Consider the following 20,364-nt stretch of genomic DNA (forward strand, 5'->3'; position numbering starts at 1 on the left):
AGTGGGGTAATTGTCCCAGGATCATGGCCAAAATATTATTTTGGTGTTAGTGAAGTAGTTGTACAGACATGGACAAACTACTGAAGGGGTCATTGGGTGATATGTTTCATTTTGGTGACAGTGAAGTGCAGCTACCACTTCAGATTCTTCCTAAAAATAAACAATACCCTGTGGGACTAACCCAGTCAACAAAATGTAAACAAAGAAACATTTAACTTGCTTTAAAATAGTATGATACAGTAATTTTTCCATGTTTTTTTTTAATTTTCATAAGCTTTGCAGATATATGATGACCAAAAATTAATTTTGTAACCAATAATAATCACACCTAGGCTATTAATTACAGAACCACATAAAGTATATTGTCACATTTTCCATAACAAATATAAATAACAAATCCTTAGGGCATGAGCACTCCTCTTACCACATACAATGTTTATAATGCTTGATACAAAAAGTGTGTTTTTTTTCTCTGTAAATTTTGTTGGTAAGAACAGCACCTTGACCTTTTTCTTGAAGCTGAAAACTCCTGACATGTCATCATAAAAGACTGTACCCACAATGCCTAACTGCTAAGTACAGCAACAGTCTTATATCCCATTAAGAAACGTCATTGGCTATGTCTCACAGGTGGAACACATTACATTGAAACTTAACACATCAGATGACTTACAGGTGAAAAAATAAAGTAAGTAAGTAGATGTTCAACTGAAGAAGTATGGTGTTACTGATTACCCAGATTGCTTTGTTGCTATATGCAAATCACTGCCAATAACAAAGTCAACATCATTTATTGGATGTGGTCATAAGGAAAAAACTGAGTTGATGGTAAAACTAAAATATTAAAAAAAACAGTGGATTAGCATCAGTTATGTAATAGGGGAAGACAAAATATAAATCGGAGTGTGTGTGTGTGTGTGTGTGTGTGTGTGTGTGTGTGTGTGTGTATGATCAATGTACCTTAAAAATATCAGTGATTAATAGATATATAGCGTTAAGACATTGCATTTTCCATTTGGCTGTGTTTGAGATCAGACTGTTACTGCCATCCATATTGGGTTTAAATAACAAAAGCCCCTGATTAGTGTTGAAATACTTATTAAAAAACTCTATAATCATTTTGTTTCTAGGCAGTATGGCTTTGTCCCTACTTAACTGTAAGGTGACCCATGGTGTACAATTAAAGTATAAGACCATTTTGGAGTATCATATGTATGAACCATAATCCATAATGAACCATATTACATTGCCGAACCCAAGAAAAAAACAAATACACAGCATACATTTTTTTTTCATTTATTTATAGAAGCAACACACAATCAGAACAAGCCAGTCATCATTTGCTATAGCAATGTCTCAGGCAGGCAAGCCAGTTGTAGATTTAACTGTGTAGCTATGCCACGGTTAATCATCACTTTACATTCAAATTGTATCAACAGGTAAAAAGGTACAAAAAAAACTAGCAAGCAACAACTACATTTTAACACGAAAAAGTACTGGTGACACTTGCGTGTTACAGAACATTCAGTTGTACCTACATGCCTACCCATATGTTCAGAGATGAAGCTGGGCACAATTATAGGCGGTATTCATAGTCCAGCCCTTCACACTTTCACAGTGGTAATCTGCAAAGAGCAGTACAACACGGTTATGAAAATTACGTCTTTCGAGATGACTAAGAAAATGCATAGGCATTTTGCTAAACATACCTCTCTATCACAAAAGCCTAAAATGCTTAAGGCATATATGATAGAGGGGCAGCTAATATGCAGATAAGGGACACTACACTTTTGTGTATCAGTAAGATTCATATAGATGAATCTAAAAGGACCTCATCTACATACTAAACATGTAAATAGCTCTCAACTTATGCAACAATTTACCAGGACAAAACAGAATTACAAGGGAAGGGAAAAAGGAATATGTAGTGACATCCATTTTAAAAGGTAGTACAATTGTTGTTGTCTTTCGGCTTTTCCCAGTTAGGGGTCGCCACAGCAGAACTCCGGTCCGCTAATGATTGGCAGTAGATTTTGACAAAAACAGAGGTGCCAGCTTGACGTTCAACCTTCAACGAAGGCACACCCATTTACGCATGTCTTTTGAGCGCCCACCCAACCGTGGGGAGGACATGCAGACTCCACACAGAAGGCACTCCCAAAAGGTGGTACAATTATTGACTTTAATTAAAACGTAATTGTTTTATTGCATTTTAGTGCTCCTGTATGCATGGACAAACTACTGAAAGGATCGTTGGGGGAAATGATTAATCTTGATATTAATAAAGAGCTTTTCAGACATGGACAAACTACTGAATGGGTCTTTGGGGAAAATGTTTAATTTTGGGTATAAGTGAAGTGCTTGTGGAGACATGAACAAACTACTGAAGAGGTCATTAGAGCAAATATTTCATTTTGGTGTCAGTGAAGTGCTTGTGCATAAATGGACAAACTACTGAAGTGGTCATTGGAGGAAATATTTCATTTTGGTGTCAGTGAAGTGCTTGTGCATACTTGATCAAACTACTGAATGGATCAGAGGGGGAAATGATTCATTTTGGTGCCTGTCCAAACTTGTTCAAAATACGGAATGGCTCGCTGGGGGAAATGTTTCATTTTGGTGCTTGTGCATACTTGGTGAAATTACCGAAGATATCTCTTGTGGAAATGATTCATTTTCTTCATTCAGAGCTTCCATGATTCACCCCCACACATACCCAATACCAGATTGCTGACCTCGATTTCTAAGCATTCCAACTAAACTATGTGGAGGTTCTCTGTAAGAGAAGTCCTTTTTCTCCACTGTGATATTTCAAAGTGTGTGTGTTGGGGGGAGGCAAGTGTTTGGCTGGTACTGCAAATAGTTTTCATCTCCGCTTATGTTACTTTCACAGCTAGGGCATACGCTAGCATTCCACCTGCCTTGGACTTCTGGCAGTAAGCAATGATCTGTGACCGTGTGCAGTAGAAGAAAATGAAGTCTCTGAGAGACGCTGTCCAAAGTCAGCATTACTTGGCTGGCCTGCTTCACTTTACCTAACAAATCATCTTTGTTTAAGCAATATCTTTAAAAGATAAAAGTTAAATGAGCAAGTCTCCTTTCCGTTAGTGTAGGGGACACTCAGTGTACCAGTGTCCCCCAGAGCTACTGCACTGCAAAAAACGTCATGACCTTCATCTTGTTTTTAAACCACTTGCCAGAACTTCCAACATAACTTACCCAGAAATAAAATGAAATGCAAACAACAGATGTATGAGAAGTATAACAATGCTCATTAACAAATGTCAGTTTTTAGTTCACATCAGTCTGCACCCTTTTTATCTTTCCATGTAAACAACACACAATGGAATCTCCATGAACGCAGCAGCAGCAGCAAGGAATTTTCTTCCTGTATATCAAACTAAGGGAGAATGTTTAGGTTTAATAACTATCTGTATTCTTATTTTATGTCTTTTACTTTAATTGTTTAAAGCAGATTAACCTTGACAGATAGTCTGTAATATAGCCATATTATATAGAAAGAAATAACTGCAACAAAAGTAAAAAAAAATGGCTCTACATTCTGTACCAGAAGTAATAATTTGTTGTTCATTTTCAAAATGTTCTACTCAGTGCAGCCTTCAGTTAACATGACAATAAGAGATAATGGTAACATGGACGCGGTAACTCTGCCCAGAGAAAATAGCAACTTGCAAGCACTATATAACAAGCCTATCAGAGAACTTTCTGTCTGGAGCATTATGAAAATCTTCTTCTTCTTCTTTCAGCTGCTCCCATTAGGGGTTGCCAGAGTGGATCATCTGTTTCCATTTCTTCCTGTCCTCTGCATCATGCTCTGTCACACCAACCACCTGCATGTCCTTTCTCACCACATTCATAAACCTTATCTTGGGCCTTCCTCTTTTCCTGTTACCTGGTAGCTTCATCCTTAGCATATTTTTCCCAATATACCCAGTATCCCTCCTCAGCACATCAAAACCAATGCAATCTTGCCTCTCTGACTTTGTCTCCAATCTGTCCAACTTGAGCTGACCCTCTAATATACTTATTCCTAATCCTGTCCATCCTGGTGACACATATCGCAAATCTTAACATCTTTAACTCTGCCACCTCTAGCTCTGACTTTATTTTGTCTAAATGATTTTCATAATGAAAAATATATTAACTGCTGATAGTGTACTAAAGGATGCATCTTAGAAAGATAAAAACAACTGGCCTTCAGAGAATCACTTTTAAATCGGTAAAGTCACTAATGAGACTAATATGTTGGGCTCTTTCTTTCTCCCAGTAGACTAATTCTCGTTTTGTACTCATATGTAAAACAGCTTGGCCTTTTATGAATATACCATAGATACCGGTTACTTTAAGACTGATCATCAGCATGTTTACTACAGAAATAAGCAGAATAAGTGAGCGATGATTTACAGAAAGTCACAGCGGAGGAGTACTAGAGATCTTGGTGAACTTTTTTTCAGTATTGCTTAAGTCATGTTCATTTTTTCAACCAGTCCTGCCTAGTATATGACTTGTATAGCATCTCTCAAGCATTATGAAAGCAATAACTGCAACAAATGTGTTAAATGAATTTTGCTGCGCATCTCAAGGGCAAAAGGCCAGCAGGCTAAGTGTCCTTATAGCCTTGAGCAGTGACTAAAAGTCATTTAATGCCCATCTTGGCATAGACTATTGAACTCATAACTCTGAATGCATTTATACAGATATACAAGAAGGAAATCTCAATCAATCCATTTTTAGCTTATTTTCTCAGTATTTCATAACATTTATAACTGAAAGTATTAACATTGATTAAGTAATCCGAATGTATTAATCTTGCGATGTGAATCTATAAATTTCAAACCATCTATTTACTTAGCTGCAATAAAGTACTAGAATTAAAAGTCATTAAATCTCCAAACTAATGCATGGCTTAAGCATTTTCTTTATATTACCTTAAATCCAGAATGCATTTATCACACTTACACAGAAATATTCATAGAGCCTTCCAGTACTATTCTTGCCCACTTAAGTACATGACTTCATCAAACAGTGACAACATTCGGTCATACGTCACCATCACTGCATTTACAGCAATACAAGCAATGCTCTGGAGACAAGACTGCTGACAGCAGAAGTCCAAAATCACAAAGTGGAGAAAACAGTAAGCACACTAATTAAATATTTACATTGTGCTCACCGTGTAGATTTGTATCCAGTTCATGTTTTTGGATTTCAACTGCCTTGTTTCCGGCATTTTCCACAGTTCGGAGTGCATGATACGACCAATGTCAGTTCAGCAGCTCCATGGAGAATGAAGGGAAAAATGAGTAACGATCCTCACGCCACCCCTTTTGTGCAGCATAAACGCTGAGGTCATGCAACCATACCTGCTTCTACTATGACAGCAATGTGCAGAAAACAAATACAAGAAAAAGATACCATAATCACAAATATGTAATGTAGAAAGTATATTTGTTTTTAGGAATAACGATGACCTCTTTAGATTTCAACCCATGGAAATGCCAGGATCAGAAAATGATTTGTATGCAACATAAAATTGTAGGCGCTCTCATTTGACTTCTGAACTTTAAAACTCAGCAGTGGCTATCAAGTCCAGAGCAAATAAACAGAGAGCTCTTGTTTTCAATTGTTACTACCTGGCAACATTTTTGCAAATTCAGGAAACAGAGAATGTACATGTTTAAATCTGACAGTTCTGACATTGTTCACACTACTACCAAATATCTACACAGCAAGGGCAGGCCTTAACATAAAATATTCATACCCTTTTATTAGATTCACAGCTAGAGAGAGGTATGTCTATCACTGTTACATAACCTAAGAAAACAAATGAAGGCTTTATTAGCAGTACTTTTTGTGCAAAAATTACGTATCAGTATTGCTTAAGTCATGGTCATTTTTTCAACCAGTCCTGAAAAATGTACTAGGACAGCAGGATTCACTCCCAAATACTGGTAATCCTTTTTAATTCACTTAATCAGTTAACTAAATTGCTTCCGTTGCCAGACATGTTTACAGCAATGAAACCTCATCAATAAAAACTAAAAAAAAAAAAAAGAACATAATATAAACAGATATAGATGCATAGATAGAAATATGTGTCCCTGTTGTATGGACAAACTACCATATCAAATGACAGAACCTCAAAGCATGGAATATCTAACTGGCTTGTCAATGGAAAGCCAGTATTTCTTGGGATGGGGTGTTTTCCCTTTCCCCAATATGAAGCAATCTCAGAGTTGGTATATATAATATGCAAGGGGTGTGGGGGCACAGAGGGGTTTGCCCCCTTGCAAAAACACTGTTATTTGTATTACCGGCTTTCCAATGACAAGCTGATTCGATGTTCCACATTTCAAGGTTCTGTCATTTGATATTATGGCAGTTTAACCATACAATATAGACCCATATGGATATATATTACATACATATACATGGTTTATTTCTGTGTATGAGTATATTTTATACAAATTTATTTATAAATACACACATACAAAGACAGAGACACACACACACACGTGTGTGTATGTATGTGTGTGTGTGTGTGTGTGTGTGTGTGTGTGTGTGTGTGTATCTATAAAAACATACATATATAAATCAGACAGAGGATTGAAGCCAGTTTGTAACAATTCCTTCATAGGTCTTTAGAAATAGTTCAATGAAGAGTAAAACATGGATTTTGCAAATTAAATAAAACTGTTAATATGGCAAGGAAAAAAAACAATGCACCTGGCCTTGTACCACTTAAATAGGCTTATGTTTGACCACATAGCAATGGTGCAAGATAGCTATCCCAAAAGAATTTGATGCAAGCAACAAGTTATGCTAATACCTGTAGTTCTGCTAATTTTTATGTGCACACTGCACTGAAATTAGGTCAAAGTGTAGCAAAGTCACTGTTATCCAGCATTGTATATCCCCACTGTAGTAGGTCATGAAATGTTGTCAGTCTTAGGTTACACCACATATTATTTACAAATTTTAAACACTGCTATGTCTGGAGGAATGAAATTAAATCAGTCAGTAACTGCTATGAGAATAGAAGTGAGTTTGATAGGTGTATATATATATATATATATATATGATGTACATAAGATGTTGAGAATAGTTATAGGATTATGGCTCATAACAGCAGCATGAAGGCTGCTGGCAAAGACATACCACTCTACACATATGTGACAGCCCTGTTAAAAAGGCTAATACTAAATTACAACAAACAAGACCTCCACCCATGCAAGCATAAGCAATATTCTAAAAAATAGCAATTAGCTAAATAACTAAAACTGCTACTAAGCAAAATCTAGTTACAACTCACCCTCAAATGCAACTTGGCCAAAGACCAGCCACTAATAATAATGGCGATGTTAAACTACATTAGCAATGTCAGACAAAAAGGTAATTAGCACATTACAGAACAATAACAATAAAGTAGCAGTAGGCAAGATTGGCTGTAACAAGGGTTTTTGTCACTGTACACCTGTAATTCCAATGTAATCCATAGAAAAACTTGACCCTTTCTCTGAAATTTTCATAAATAACATTTTCTCTGACCAGCTAGATAAAATCATTTCAAACACTGAAGATTTGGTGCCCCAAAATTCCATCTCCAAACCATTTATTTCTGCAAATGACTCAAGCATAAGATTGTTGGCTGATCTTAGCTCTTATGTTGGGGAGGGGGGGCATACCGTTTCAAGACCTGTGAAATGTGGGGGCATAGATTCTTGGATTTTATCTTACACCTGGAGGGAAAGTGTAATGAAATTCTTATGAAATATTTGGTTTCTCTAAATGTATTTGTTAGTATAGCATTTATTTTGTTTAATCTGTTGTAGACGGCAGATCTAATGTATTAATTATCTGAAATGTCATATTCATGCCTCTTATTTAAGGCTTCCATACTGTATATCAATTTGTACATTGTACTATGGCTGTATTAGAAATAGGTCCAATGTGGATCAGTGCATTATCCCAGTTAACAGAATAAAAATAAAAGTAACATAACATATATAAAACCAACGAATTATGGTATTCAAGTCAACCTGCTTCTTTGAGAACAACACTGTGGTGTTCTCTAAATCTGAATCCAGTAGCAAGTGTCAGAATTCAGTGGTGGGCCATTTCAGGTTTGCAGCCTACATGAACAGTTAGATTTGTAAATAGATTATTAATGAAAGGTAGTTTGGGATGGGTTAGAGCCTATGCAACTGCTGTATTCTGAGCATAAGGTCCTAACACCTAAAAATCTTTAACAATTTCAGTAAGAATTATGGATTTAATTAGAAACAGCAACAAAGCAAAAACACTGCCCTTGGTTGAGTATCCTATAAACTTCATTATAAAAGCAAATTTTAAGAGTTAACAGAAATTAGCATGAGGGAAAGAGCTCGGGACCAGCTTGGCTAGGAAATAACCAAATCAACTTCACAGAGTAATATTTACTTGCACCTTTCTTTAAAGTGAACAAATCTTTAGTACAACAGCATACATGATGAAATAAATTATACATTATTTGCTTTAATGCAATCAGACATCCATTTACCAGTATATCATTTCATGGTCAAAAATACTGCCAGGCCTTTGACAAAACCAAAGTGCATTTGTGTTGTTTTCCAAGATGACATACTCTTACATATTCTGTTAGTTAAGCAGTCAAGTGCCTCTCTCCAGGAGAACATCTAAGCAGAAAATGTCTGTCTTCTCTTACCTCATTTGCAGACAAAAGAAACACTTGCTACACTGTATAAAGAGTAGAACATAGTGCTACCAAAATATTGGGTGTACAGGAAACACAGTAAGCAATAGGGGTGGAGCAGTGAAAGTGAATGTTGGAATAAGGAATACAAGTACTGTTGAAGAGGTTAAGGATGAATAAATGAAGAGCTAGAACATTAAAATGATGAAAGGGGGTCAACAGAATGATTGTAGTTAACTGCAGTAAACATGTCACAAAATGCAAATTCTAAGAATGGCAGCAAGTTCATAATCAGTTAAAAGTTGAAAAATATGGAGTCAGGAAAGACCTTCTAAGGTAAACAGGGAAGTGTCCACATGTACAGTGCAGTAACTGAAGGAAATTATTACAATGTGTCTGATTACATACTCAAAACCTCCAAAACAGTCATCTTGGAGTACAAATCCAAGAACTCCGGTCATAAGCCTTATTATTTTTTAGTTCTAGGCAATTCTGATCTTTATTATTTATGAAAATTCCACCTATATATATCTGACTTCAGCTCATTGTTTCTGTAAACTGTATCATATACCACTTTAACCACTGAACTACAATTTGTAACTTTCCTATTATCAACCGTCAGTGAAATAATAGTATTACAGCAAGATTGCCGCACACGTCTACAGAAAGTGTGTTTGTTATTCTTACTGCATTATGCAACTTTCATACGATGATTTAACTGTTCCTAACTTCCTTTGAGGCGTTCTTAGCTATTTTGTATATTGACAGGCAGTGATTGTTTTTGTTTATAAAATGACTCAGGGCTCTATTCCACCATGGAAGATTACTTTTTTCCACTTAAAGTTATCATTAAGAACAAATTGACCTAAGAAAATTTATTTTATTGTATAATTCCTTCCAAAAATCTGCAATACTAGATGTCAACATATAGGAATGCCAATCCAACTCACCTAATTTTTTACCTATGTGTTTAAATTATCCAATATAAAACTGTTGACTCGATCGGCTTCAGTTTTGTGGCCTTTATCTTGGTTCCCGTGTTAATACCAACATGAACTGAATTACAATGCTCACGCTCAGGTTAATGGGATTTTCATGGTAACCATACCTCTCAACCTCTTAGTGCAAGAAATCTGGACAAAGACTGATATAAGGGGGGACAAAGGCCCAAAAGTAGGGACGTATTTTAAATATTCCTCTTATAAACTTTGAAAGTTGATAGAACAACAGGATTTGTCTTAGCACTCATTTTTCTGAAGGATATGAAGTCTGAAACTCAAATGTTTGTCATTATTTAGTGATTCAATCCTCAGACCATCCCAGTGACTTGCCAGAAATTCACAGATTTTTATGAGGAGCATACTAAAAATATGAGGTAAAAATCTGGACAGTTGAGAGGTATCAGGGTAACCCAGCTTAACCCAAACAATATCAATTATTTATACTTTTTAGTAGGTGTTTGAATGATTTTGGTATAGTTATTACTTTTGAATTGCTTCAACACAATCTGAGATGCTGATTCATTACAAGCTATATTTCAAACTATTTCTGAAAAAAATCAAGTCCCTAGCAACAATTGTGTACTGCTATTAAAAACAATATTGTAATTAATAAGCAAACTTCATTATTTCTGAAAGATTTTAGTTTGGAGTCCTACAGAAAACAGTTATCTTCCAAAATGACTTTGTTTATTGTGACCGCAACACTTCATACCTCACTTGTATTAACTTTTGCATGGATCCAGTGATACATATACAGACACTCTCCCACAAGAAGAACTTTTCCTATAACCGTAGAAACTACTAAATTCTGGAAGTGATAGTCATCAGTTTGTAAAACTGGACCAAGTTTCAGTGAACATCACATATCTGCCACTCAAAATCCTCTCTTTAAGTTCAATAATTTACTGACTATCGCATCTAGCATTACTTAGAAATATTTTTAGATCCTTTTGAAAATTATGTCATGTCTTCAGAAAGTCACTGGAAGGTCTAAAAACTGATTTCATTAATTTTGTTGGTATAATACCTAATAAAGTGCTTCCTCTGGGTCCTGTAAAATCCTATCTGGGGCAAAAAATTACATTCAGCAATAACTTTGCTCCATTGTATATACAAATTGAGCTCTCTTTAATAATGCCAATCTTGTCTGTCCCCTTTTATCTTAATTAGGCCTATAAATTTTAAAATAACCAGAGGATGAAGGTATCACAGAAGACTCCTTCCCTTGATTAAGTCAAAAATCTCTTTGGCTTTTGTAAGCTTCTCTTCTGTTTCTATGTTTCATATTCTATTTTAATTTATCTGCAATAATAATCAGATCGTGTATTTTTTTAATTTTCTTTATTCAGTCTGCAAATTCTTATTCCTTGTATCTTGCTAGTGCTCACAAATTATTTTCCAAAGTGGACTTTCAGATTTGCCCACATCAAAACTCAGGCAAACTGAACATTTAGCAACATAGACCACATCAGTAGTTAAACAGTTATCCTTCTGCAATGTCAAAATGGTCGCCAAAATATTTTCAAGGATCACAGATTCACCTTCTAAAATGAAGGAGCACTATTTGCAGGAACCACACTTCATGATACCATTGTGTTTTCTCTCATCTATACTTTCCCTTTTCCGATAAGTTTTCAAACTTAAGTGCGGTTTTAAAAACAAATCTGGGATGAAATCCAACTATTTCAAACACTGCCAAATCTGCCTTCATGCTATTACAATTACATTTGCTTTTGTCTTACAAATTTTCATCAGATTCTGAAATACTGATTACAATTCAATGAATCTCGAACCACTGAACCTCAGGAATGGGCTTTAAAAAAGATCCGTGAATCAAGGTTTGAGGAATTGTGAATGATATAATAATTCACTTGACAAAACAAACTGCTCTTCTCACTCGCTTTTTATATATCTATATAAAATACACGTGCATGCATACTCAAAATATATATAGATACTTGATATACATAAATAACTACTTTCATTCTTTTTTTAGTGCACGAATGCTAAATGTATAAAAACAGTTCATTTTTTATTTTACTTTTTGATAGGGGGCTACCATCAAATAATCTAAACATATTATGTTTTGCAAAGTGGTTTACTTTAAACTGCAGAGTTTAACGTCTAGGTATAAATTAACTATGGACTATCTGTAGTGGTACTAAGCATATATTACTAGCTGCAGGCTCTTGTAAACTACATAAACATTTGCATTGATCATTCAGTTTAACTTAGACTAATTCCTGAGATAAAAAGCTGTGTTCTGAATGAAAATGCTAAAATATATCAAAGCAAACATTCAGTACAAACCTGCACTCAGACCATAACTGTGACTAGTTAAACACAAATATACATGCGTTCATTATTCAATGTTAAAGTGAGGACTTCACTTGACTTCTGTAAGTGCTGATTATAGAGCTCCCTTCACTTGTTGCATTATTGTCTGCAGTATGTTTGCCATGTCTAATCTAACAGCAATTCTTTCATATTAATTCCTCAGTTCTACCTTTCCTGGGTCATTGGATTTCTGTTGATCTTTAACATACTTCATGGAAAAAAAAAACACTTCAGCTAAATATTTCCAAACAAATAACCAGTTCCCCCCTGAGTCTACCCATGAAGTTACATGAACATGCCTATTAGCATCATTATGATTAGTTATTTCCATTTTATTTTAAAATTTCTCTGACAAATAACATAGTATTGATAACAACCCCAGATATATTTAAAAACAGGAAAAATATCAGTAATTAATCTTCACCATTTTGCACAATTGCTTTTGTTTTTCCTGAACTACCAGAAACATGTTCCCCAGTTTCAGTTAGTTTTTCCAGCAATCAGCAAGGGCATCAGGTTAGATGCAAACACCGCCCCTCTCAAAGTCTGTTTCCTTTACATGTACTTTATTTTTGTGTAATGACTGTAGCTTCTGCATTTTGCACCCTGTCTGTCACTGTAAGACCTACAATGGAGATAAAAAGACCATGTGACTACCAACACACATCATGTACACAGGGTAGTCCAGTTTCTCCCACCTCTCAGAGACTTGTAACATGTTTCCATTGGCTACTCTAAAATAATTGACCTTAGGCTTGCATTGTGGTGCTTGTCTCCCCAAGTTCTCCAGTAAAGAAACATATTAAAGTCTCCACTTAGCTAAACCGGAATAACAATGTTAAAAAATCACTTGCTGGTGGTCATGGGTACAACCACTGTTGAACCAGCCACACTGGTCATACTAGACATGACTATCAACATATACAACTTATTTTCAGACTAATGAAAACTAAAAATGTATGTACTTATACAAATATGTAATTTGCCTTCGCAGTCTGACATTAATTGTACTTAAGGAATATGTCATAGATCAAAATATTTATCAATGTTATTTTTCTCTAGTCTTATTTGTGCAAACAGAATGAGATAGGCAACGGATCATTTCAAGCACAATATAATTAACACATGCAAATATTATGAATTTGTTTTTAAAGCATCTTTTGTTTCTATTTCCCTTTCTGGTTTTCAAAGTTTCATTTTCAGCCTATGAAGAATGTCATTTTTATGTATTAAATTTGTTTGTCATATATACAACTAGCTGAAAGTTGCATAGAAAAAAAAAGATTGTTTTGCTGTTATGCTCTTTAATGGAGCTATATAAAAAAGAGGATGAATGCATGCATTTAAGTTTTACTTAATATACTTCAAAACTCTTTTCATTTTTTCCCCCTCTAAATAAAATGAAAACACTTAAAAATAAGGCTTACTTGGCAGGTAAGGAGGAGGTTACATTTTAATTTCATGTTATATTGAAATCCATCTTACAAGGGTCACAGCTAAATGACTGAAAAACAAATCCAGTTTAGGATACCTCACTGAATTAAGCGATGTTTTCCTAAAATGTTTGTATCAGAATGGTAGATAAAATGGTGGAAGTTTTACATCCCAGCTTATAGTCTTTCCATCAAGAATGTAGCAGTACTTAAGTCATAAAGCATACAGACATACTAAAACAGTGCTTATTTAGCTAATTAGTTGCATTTTGATAATCTGTTTAATCTAAAGTAATTTTTTCTGGGGTCAGCCATGATGTTAGTCCATAAACAGAGTCAAGTATACATTTTTAAAAAGTACTGATCTGAAGTCATTAACCCATACAAGTTCAGTACACAACACTAGAACAAAGGCAGATTGCATTACTACAGTGTATAGCTGTAGTTTGCTGGTAAGGAGTCCAATTCTGAGGTATTTTTTTGGAGGGGGGGTTGTGGCCAAAGAAGTTCAGAAATTAACATAAATAAGCAAAAAACCTACAATAGTTCTAGTACGGAGGTACAGAGAAACAAATACAACTAACTATTCCTCACACCGTCATACAACAAAAGTGGGAAAAGAAGAATGCAGTGAGAGTGGGAGTGTAAACAGTGTGCAGAGAGAGCAAGAACCCCCAATACAATGTAAGTGAGGCAGTAAGTAAAGGTTTTGCCCACACATATGCACGGGTTGAATCATGCAGTAACAGTATGAAAAAGCAGGTGGGAGAGCTATTCCCTTTATAGCAAGTATGAAAGTTCATCTACCAAAGAATGAATATAAGAACATGCACACTCTAGGGTCTTGTACCTAAAAGACAGTTATATATTTTGTACAAAATATGAGCATGTTTCATGAAAACTGATGTATTATTCTCTCTCTGTCCCTCTTTTTCTCCCTCATATGTCTCTTTTTTCTTTAGTTCTCCATATCAACTATTTATTTATCTATCCATCTTTATTTCTTACCTATCTATAACTTACTTTTTTACATACTGTAACAGTACACATGATCAGATAAAGCTTCATCTCATCTCATTCATTCTGCTTTCACATTTTGGCTCCCACATTCTTGTGGGTGTGTAGGTAACAAAATCAGGGTTTACTTGTCCTTTGCTACTGCCTACTCTTAAGTCCAAACAATTATCTGTTTATTCAAATTAAGTTTTGTATCTCTTTAAAAACAATATTATGGATGGTAATTACTTTTGCCCCATTTTGTTGTGTACCCTGGCATGACTCTATTCAACCTAGCTCTCAGATGGGTTGTCAGACAGGTTAGTCAGTAGCTGTTAATAGTATTAAGTAATATGGGTTCTAGCAGACTTGTTATAACACAAGTTGTTCTCTAAACTGTGCCAGGCTTAGAGAAAAAAATGCCAGCAGATGGGAAGATTAGCTTGTAAAACAGGGAAGATTAGCTTGTAAAACAAAGAAATAAAGTAAACTTATTTTAGCAATAAAAATACCAGAATACTCACATGTATGAGCATATTTAAGTGCAATCTGTAATCAAAGTCACAGCTGGCATTTATTTATCACTATCAAAATATATATTGAAAATAATAGGATAGAAATATGTGTTGTATATAATGCATCAGCAATTGTATGACAAATAACATATTAAGTTTTTCAGGTAGACATTTCATGGCTCTAGCTAGTAGAGTCGTCAATCTTCAAAAGCTACTGTCTGGGTAATACAAAACCCTCCTTAAGTACCTATATTTTACAATTAAACTCATTCGTATATTTAGCCCTAGCTCTGCAGTATCTGTCTAAAAGAGCAACCTCTTCTGTCCCTCGTATTCCACGTTACGTGTTGTCCCCAATGCCGAAGGATACTCACTCAGGCTTTCTGCCCAGGATCGCCTTGCCGATGGCGGGGGTCTTCTGCTGGATCAAAGCTTTACAGCAGGTCTGCTGGCGTTCCTTACTCTGAGCAGCAGGCAAGGAATGATGTTGTTGTGGCTGGAGGTGCTGAGCCCCTTTACTGCTGCTGGCTGGCGTAGCAGGCAGTTTGGCGCACGGAGGATGCTGGTGCTGATGCTGGGCTGGAGGAGGATGCTGCTGGACCTGACCCGAAGCAGTCTGGTCCCTCAAGCTCCGGTTCTCACGGCTTAAATCATCCAGCCTGCGTTCTAACTCATCAATTCGCTGCCTCTGACTCTGTATAAGACTTTGTTGGTTTTGCACAATAGTCGTCAACTCCTTTAAGTACAGCACAGCTTTCATGGGGTTCTCCAAGAGGCTCTCCATCACCGGCAGCAGGCAGGCGGCTGAGGAGGAGGAGTGGAATGCCAGCCTGACAGCCTCGGCCTTGGAACGGAGCTACAAGACTGAGTGACGTCACCGCGCAGGAGGGCGTCTCCAAATGGGTCTCCCAGGTTCTGCACGACTGATCCATTTCACGACACAGGGGTTGGGGAGTCTGTAGAATGGGGTGCTCTGGGAAAACTCGACCCAAACCTACAGAGATGAAAAAAAAATAATGCTGACCGATTTGTATGTGAAAACACCTGCCTGTGATAATGCTAAGTCAACTGCAGAAATCATTCGGGTAGGCGTTATTATCAGAATGTTCTCGGTTTAAGGAATTTAAATTTAGAATAGATAAATTAAGACCACTAGCTAGATTATATGTATTGCACAATTCACTGGGATTTCCATATTCCATCTCAGAAGTTTTCTTTGCTTCACTACTTTTTTCCTTCGTCATTGGGAAGCAACGGCATTCGAACTTAAAAACGTGCAACATTTAATTAACTTGTACTTCTAAAAAGCTACTGCAGCAAATGTTTAACCTCAGCCTATTTTGAAATGTAAAGACCAATGCAGCATCACAATTGTAGTTTAATGTAGTAGGCGTTTGTTGCTATATGTATGTGGGAGGAACATAGAAGCGCCTTTTACAAGAGAGTGTGTGTGACAACAACAATCATATTTCAATGTTTTATTAACAGACCCAATTACTCCTTAGGTAAGTGCACAGCCGCTGCCCCCCTTGGGGACGTGCTATGGATTTTTCCCTAAACATAACAGCAGAGGTGGCGTTATAACTTCACCTTACCCACGCATCCTACTCTCATACTGCGTTGCACATGAGGGGCACTGCCTTACGAACTTAGATATCACAAATATCTCTTCTCTTTCCACCTACTATCGAAGAGGAGTCAAAGTAAGTAAATTACAGGCGAGCCATAAAGCCTTATGCTCAATATGAATGCTGAAATTGTGGGTTTGAAACTCCGTGACTTCTACTTACACACTGTGATTCGTAGTCAAGTCTTGAATATACTACGTTCCAGTTTGGCCCGCAAAAGGCACATTTAGCCCGTGTAGCCCTACCTAATTTAATAAAACGAAGAACAAATCTAAATAAATGACAGTATTCCATTCTTTTAAAGTAACACCAAGGCAAACGCTCCAAACTCATTTTTTAATCTTTTGGTCCTAGTATTTTACCTGGATTCAGCTACAGAGCATGAATTACTGAAACGTTTAGAAGATACAATTATAATCTGTAGAGTTATAGGTGGTCCATAAAGGAAAGGCAAAAATGAATGCAGCGTGCTCCCATAGTGAAAATCAGGTAGCAGAAGAAAAAGAATGGAGCAGTTACTTTTTCAGCAGTATTGACATGATCATCTTTCAACAGATACGAACCAGTGTTTTCACCTGTCCATCTTTAAAAAAGCTAGCCCCACCCTGTGTGGGCAGTTGTGTCCTCTGGGGGAGAACATGAACATAACATATGCCATGAGATTTAGAACAAATGCATTTTCTTAAGATTTTCGCTAACAGACGCATAAGCAATTACTTTATATTTTAAACACCTTAATATTATATGAAACATCAGAAACGACTTTATTATACGAAACATCAGAAAGGGCTCAAATTCTGCAAGAGTGAGTTTGTATTCTGGCAACTTCACCTCATTATATAGTGCTTATTTTCTACACTAATCAAAATAGTGAACCAATTAAATAAAGTTAACCAACTTTAAAAGACTACTTAATAATATCAGAAATTTAAGAATAAATACCACAATGTATAACAGAATTTTGAAAAATAAACTTTAATGTCCTCAAGAAGAAAAAAGTGCTGGTGCAAAACTATGTTGAACAATCCCTTGGCTGTGGGTATGGTTTATCCTGCAAAACCTCAAACTTCTAATGGAAATAACACTAAAAGGAACACTTTATCATTTGTTAGTTCAGTGCTTTGCTAAAAGATGTCAGACTGAGGAGAACTACTGTTTTCAGAAACTGAAACATGGAGTAAGAAATGCTGAAAAAAGTCAGAAGACATAGCTTATATTATTTTCAGAAGACATAGCCTGCATTCTCTTAAAAGGTTTATACAACTGAAACAAAATAGTTAAGTCTCAAGAGCAAAAGTTGCCACTTACGTCACATAAGTTGTATGTGGTCTGCTAGCTTCTCTCCACTCTAAAGCAATACCTGGAACTGACAGACAAAAAGAGTAATACAAATGTGAATTAAATAATAAAGCCCAAATATTTCAAAGGAATGAGCAACATTTTTGCATAGCTATAGGCAATAATAAGCAAAATGCTATTATGTGATGTGTGATATTTAATATGTAAATGTTACATATTTAAAATATAATGTACAATATTAAATATGTAAATACTTTAATATTTGATATCCAAATGTTATTATGAGTATGATGTATATGTATTCATTCTCATGTGAAATGCTTTGTTGTTTAACAGGTGCAATAAATTGGGAGCAGGAGGGAAAATGGCATGGCATGCATGCATGAGAGATTACAAATCTGCATCTCATGGCAGGTAACAAGGAATGTCAGATTTATTAATACCTGAATGTGTCATCCATCTTGTCAGACATTATGCTGAAGTTCTTCCTGCTCATCTGAAGTATTTTCGAAGTATATAATATCCAAATATATGTCTAGGTGGATGTAAAGGCTTTCAGTGAACATTTTATAGGACCACAGATATGTTGCCAGATGGACAAATTACAGTAGATGCAAATACTAAAAGAGTAAGTGTAAAATAAATTAAAGTGCAGCTATGCAATAATTTAAGTGGTTAGGCTCAGCTATGTTATCCTTTGTACTCTGTTTCTCGTTAGTCCTGTCACCTTTTGGGTTACAGGTGGAATACCAGACCTGACTTGAGTTTTCTAAATTACCTTTGTTTTTTGTATCTGGCAAAAGAGATGTCTTGTATCACTGCCTCAGCCCTCATTGGGAATGTCATGGTAAACAACTTCAGCAGAATTCTTTCTTGTTTACAAGGAGGGGAAAGGATAATCTCAGCTTTGGCCAGAAAGCATGAAGAAGTGGTAAGTGTTCATGCAGAAGTAGTGAGGGTATATATTAAACTTTTCAAGCAAAGTAAGTTCACTGTGAAATCTGGAAGTTTTATAAAATGCAGAATGGTGTCATGAAAAGAAAGGTTAATTGAAGGAAATTTAGAATGCCAGGATTGTTAAGGAAGAAAAAAGAGGTTTACATTGCTTCATAGAGGTTGAAGAAAGGTGTAAACATTCCTTAGTGAGCTGTTCTGTGCTATCATTTTAGCTGAAGCATATTCATCACTGTTACTAAAGAAGAAATAAAACTAGAAGTGTGGTGATTTGCAAAGTGCTTGTATCACAGGAAGCAGATTGGTAGACCTAACCATCAGTGCACATGCAACCCAATGAGCTTAATGACAGAGACAATAAAACTAAAAGTAAGTTGTGTCAGGGGATTCCAATCAATTTTATCAGTGGACATGATCCTTTGGATAATCAGTGGTATAACTTTATGCTGGTGAAACTCAACCACATCTGCCTAACTATTTTAAAGTTGGATAGTAAAGGCCTTGGACAGGGATGATCTGTTGAAATTCTGCATGGTCTGCAGAAAAACATTTTAGTCAGTTCACCACAGCCCACTAATATGCAGAGTTGCCCAGATGACAAGATATTTTGTATTAGGAATAAAGAGCTGGTTGCCCAGCGAGATTCTGAAGGTACTGGGAAGATGTGAACATTCCATGGCTAAAGATGTCATTAGCACAGTGACTCTAGTATTAATGTGTGAAACATTTTTGTTCAACAAATTCACAGCTGATATGGCAGATGGTGTGTAAAACATATCACGCTATCTGACTGTGATCCAGATTTGGGGCAGTAGTGGGTGAGGAAAAAGGAAACTGGGTCCTTCAGGATTACCTGGACAGACTCTTAATGGGAGGTGAATTTTAATATTTTATACTTGACTTATTAAGGCGATGTAGAGTATGTCATTTGACACACCCAACACCGCATTTCCTTAATAACTAAAGTACACCTGGAGTGATGATGGGGACTTATAATAGAATCAGTTACAACCCAGTGAGCCTCATGACAATGAAACTAGGAGAGAATCTCTTGAAGGAGATTCCAACCAAGATTACCAGTGGATATAATCCACTGGATCATCAATGCTATAATTATATGCTGACGAATAGAACAAAATAAGAAGCAAAGTAAATTGTTAACAGCAATGCAAAATAACAGCTTCCTCCTCTAACAGAATCATGGGTTGTGCAACTGTGGTCAACACAATTTTTTTGGGGGGGGTCCTAAACCACTGAGCTTGGCACTGACTAGGATTTGTTCAGAAAACTGTTTCAGTTCTAGTGGCCCAACTGATGTAATAAATAGTGGTGTAGCAGAGAGTTCAGATAAGATCCTCTGAGAACTTGAAATGGATCACACAAAAAATATATGAACAGAGGCTACAGCTACTGAGGTATAATCCATAGGGCATAGAAGAAACAGAAATGTTATGACAGAGACTGTCAAATCTGGGGGAATTAGAGTCG

General features: G+C 36.1%; 1 protein-coding gene across 2 annotated transcripts in view; it reads right to left on the reverse strand.

Annotated features, from left to right (window-relative positions):
- The window catches only part of IQSEC3 (IQ motif and Sec7 domain ArfGEF 3), a 3,183,686-nt gene extending 3,167,700 nt beyond the window's left edge, over window positions 1–15,986 (reverse strand). The window contains exon 1 of one of the 2 annotated variants that reach the window (XM_044087614.1): window positions 15,370–15,986. In XM_044087614.1, the coding sequence (XP_043943549.1) occupies window positions 15,370–15,779 (410 nt within the window). In that variant the 5' untranslated portion in view covers window positions 15,780–15,986. The remainder of the gene's footprint in view (window positions 1–15,369) is intronic. The other variant, XM_044087612.1, reaches the window with a different exon arrangement.
- Window positions 15,987–20,364: the final 4,378 nt, after the last annotated feature.

Source organism: Protopterus annectens, chromosome 11.part0 (genome assembly GCF_019279795.1).
Source record: "Protopterus annectens isolate FY-2018-M chromosome 11.part0, PAN1.0, whole genome shotgun sequence".
Lineage (NCBI taxonomy): Eukaryota > Metazoa > Chordata > Ceratodontiformes > Protopteridae > Protopterus > Protopterus annectens.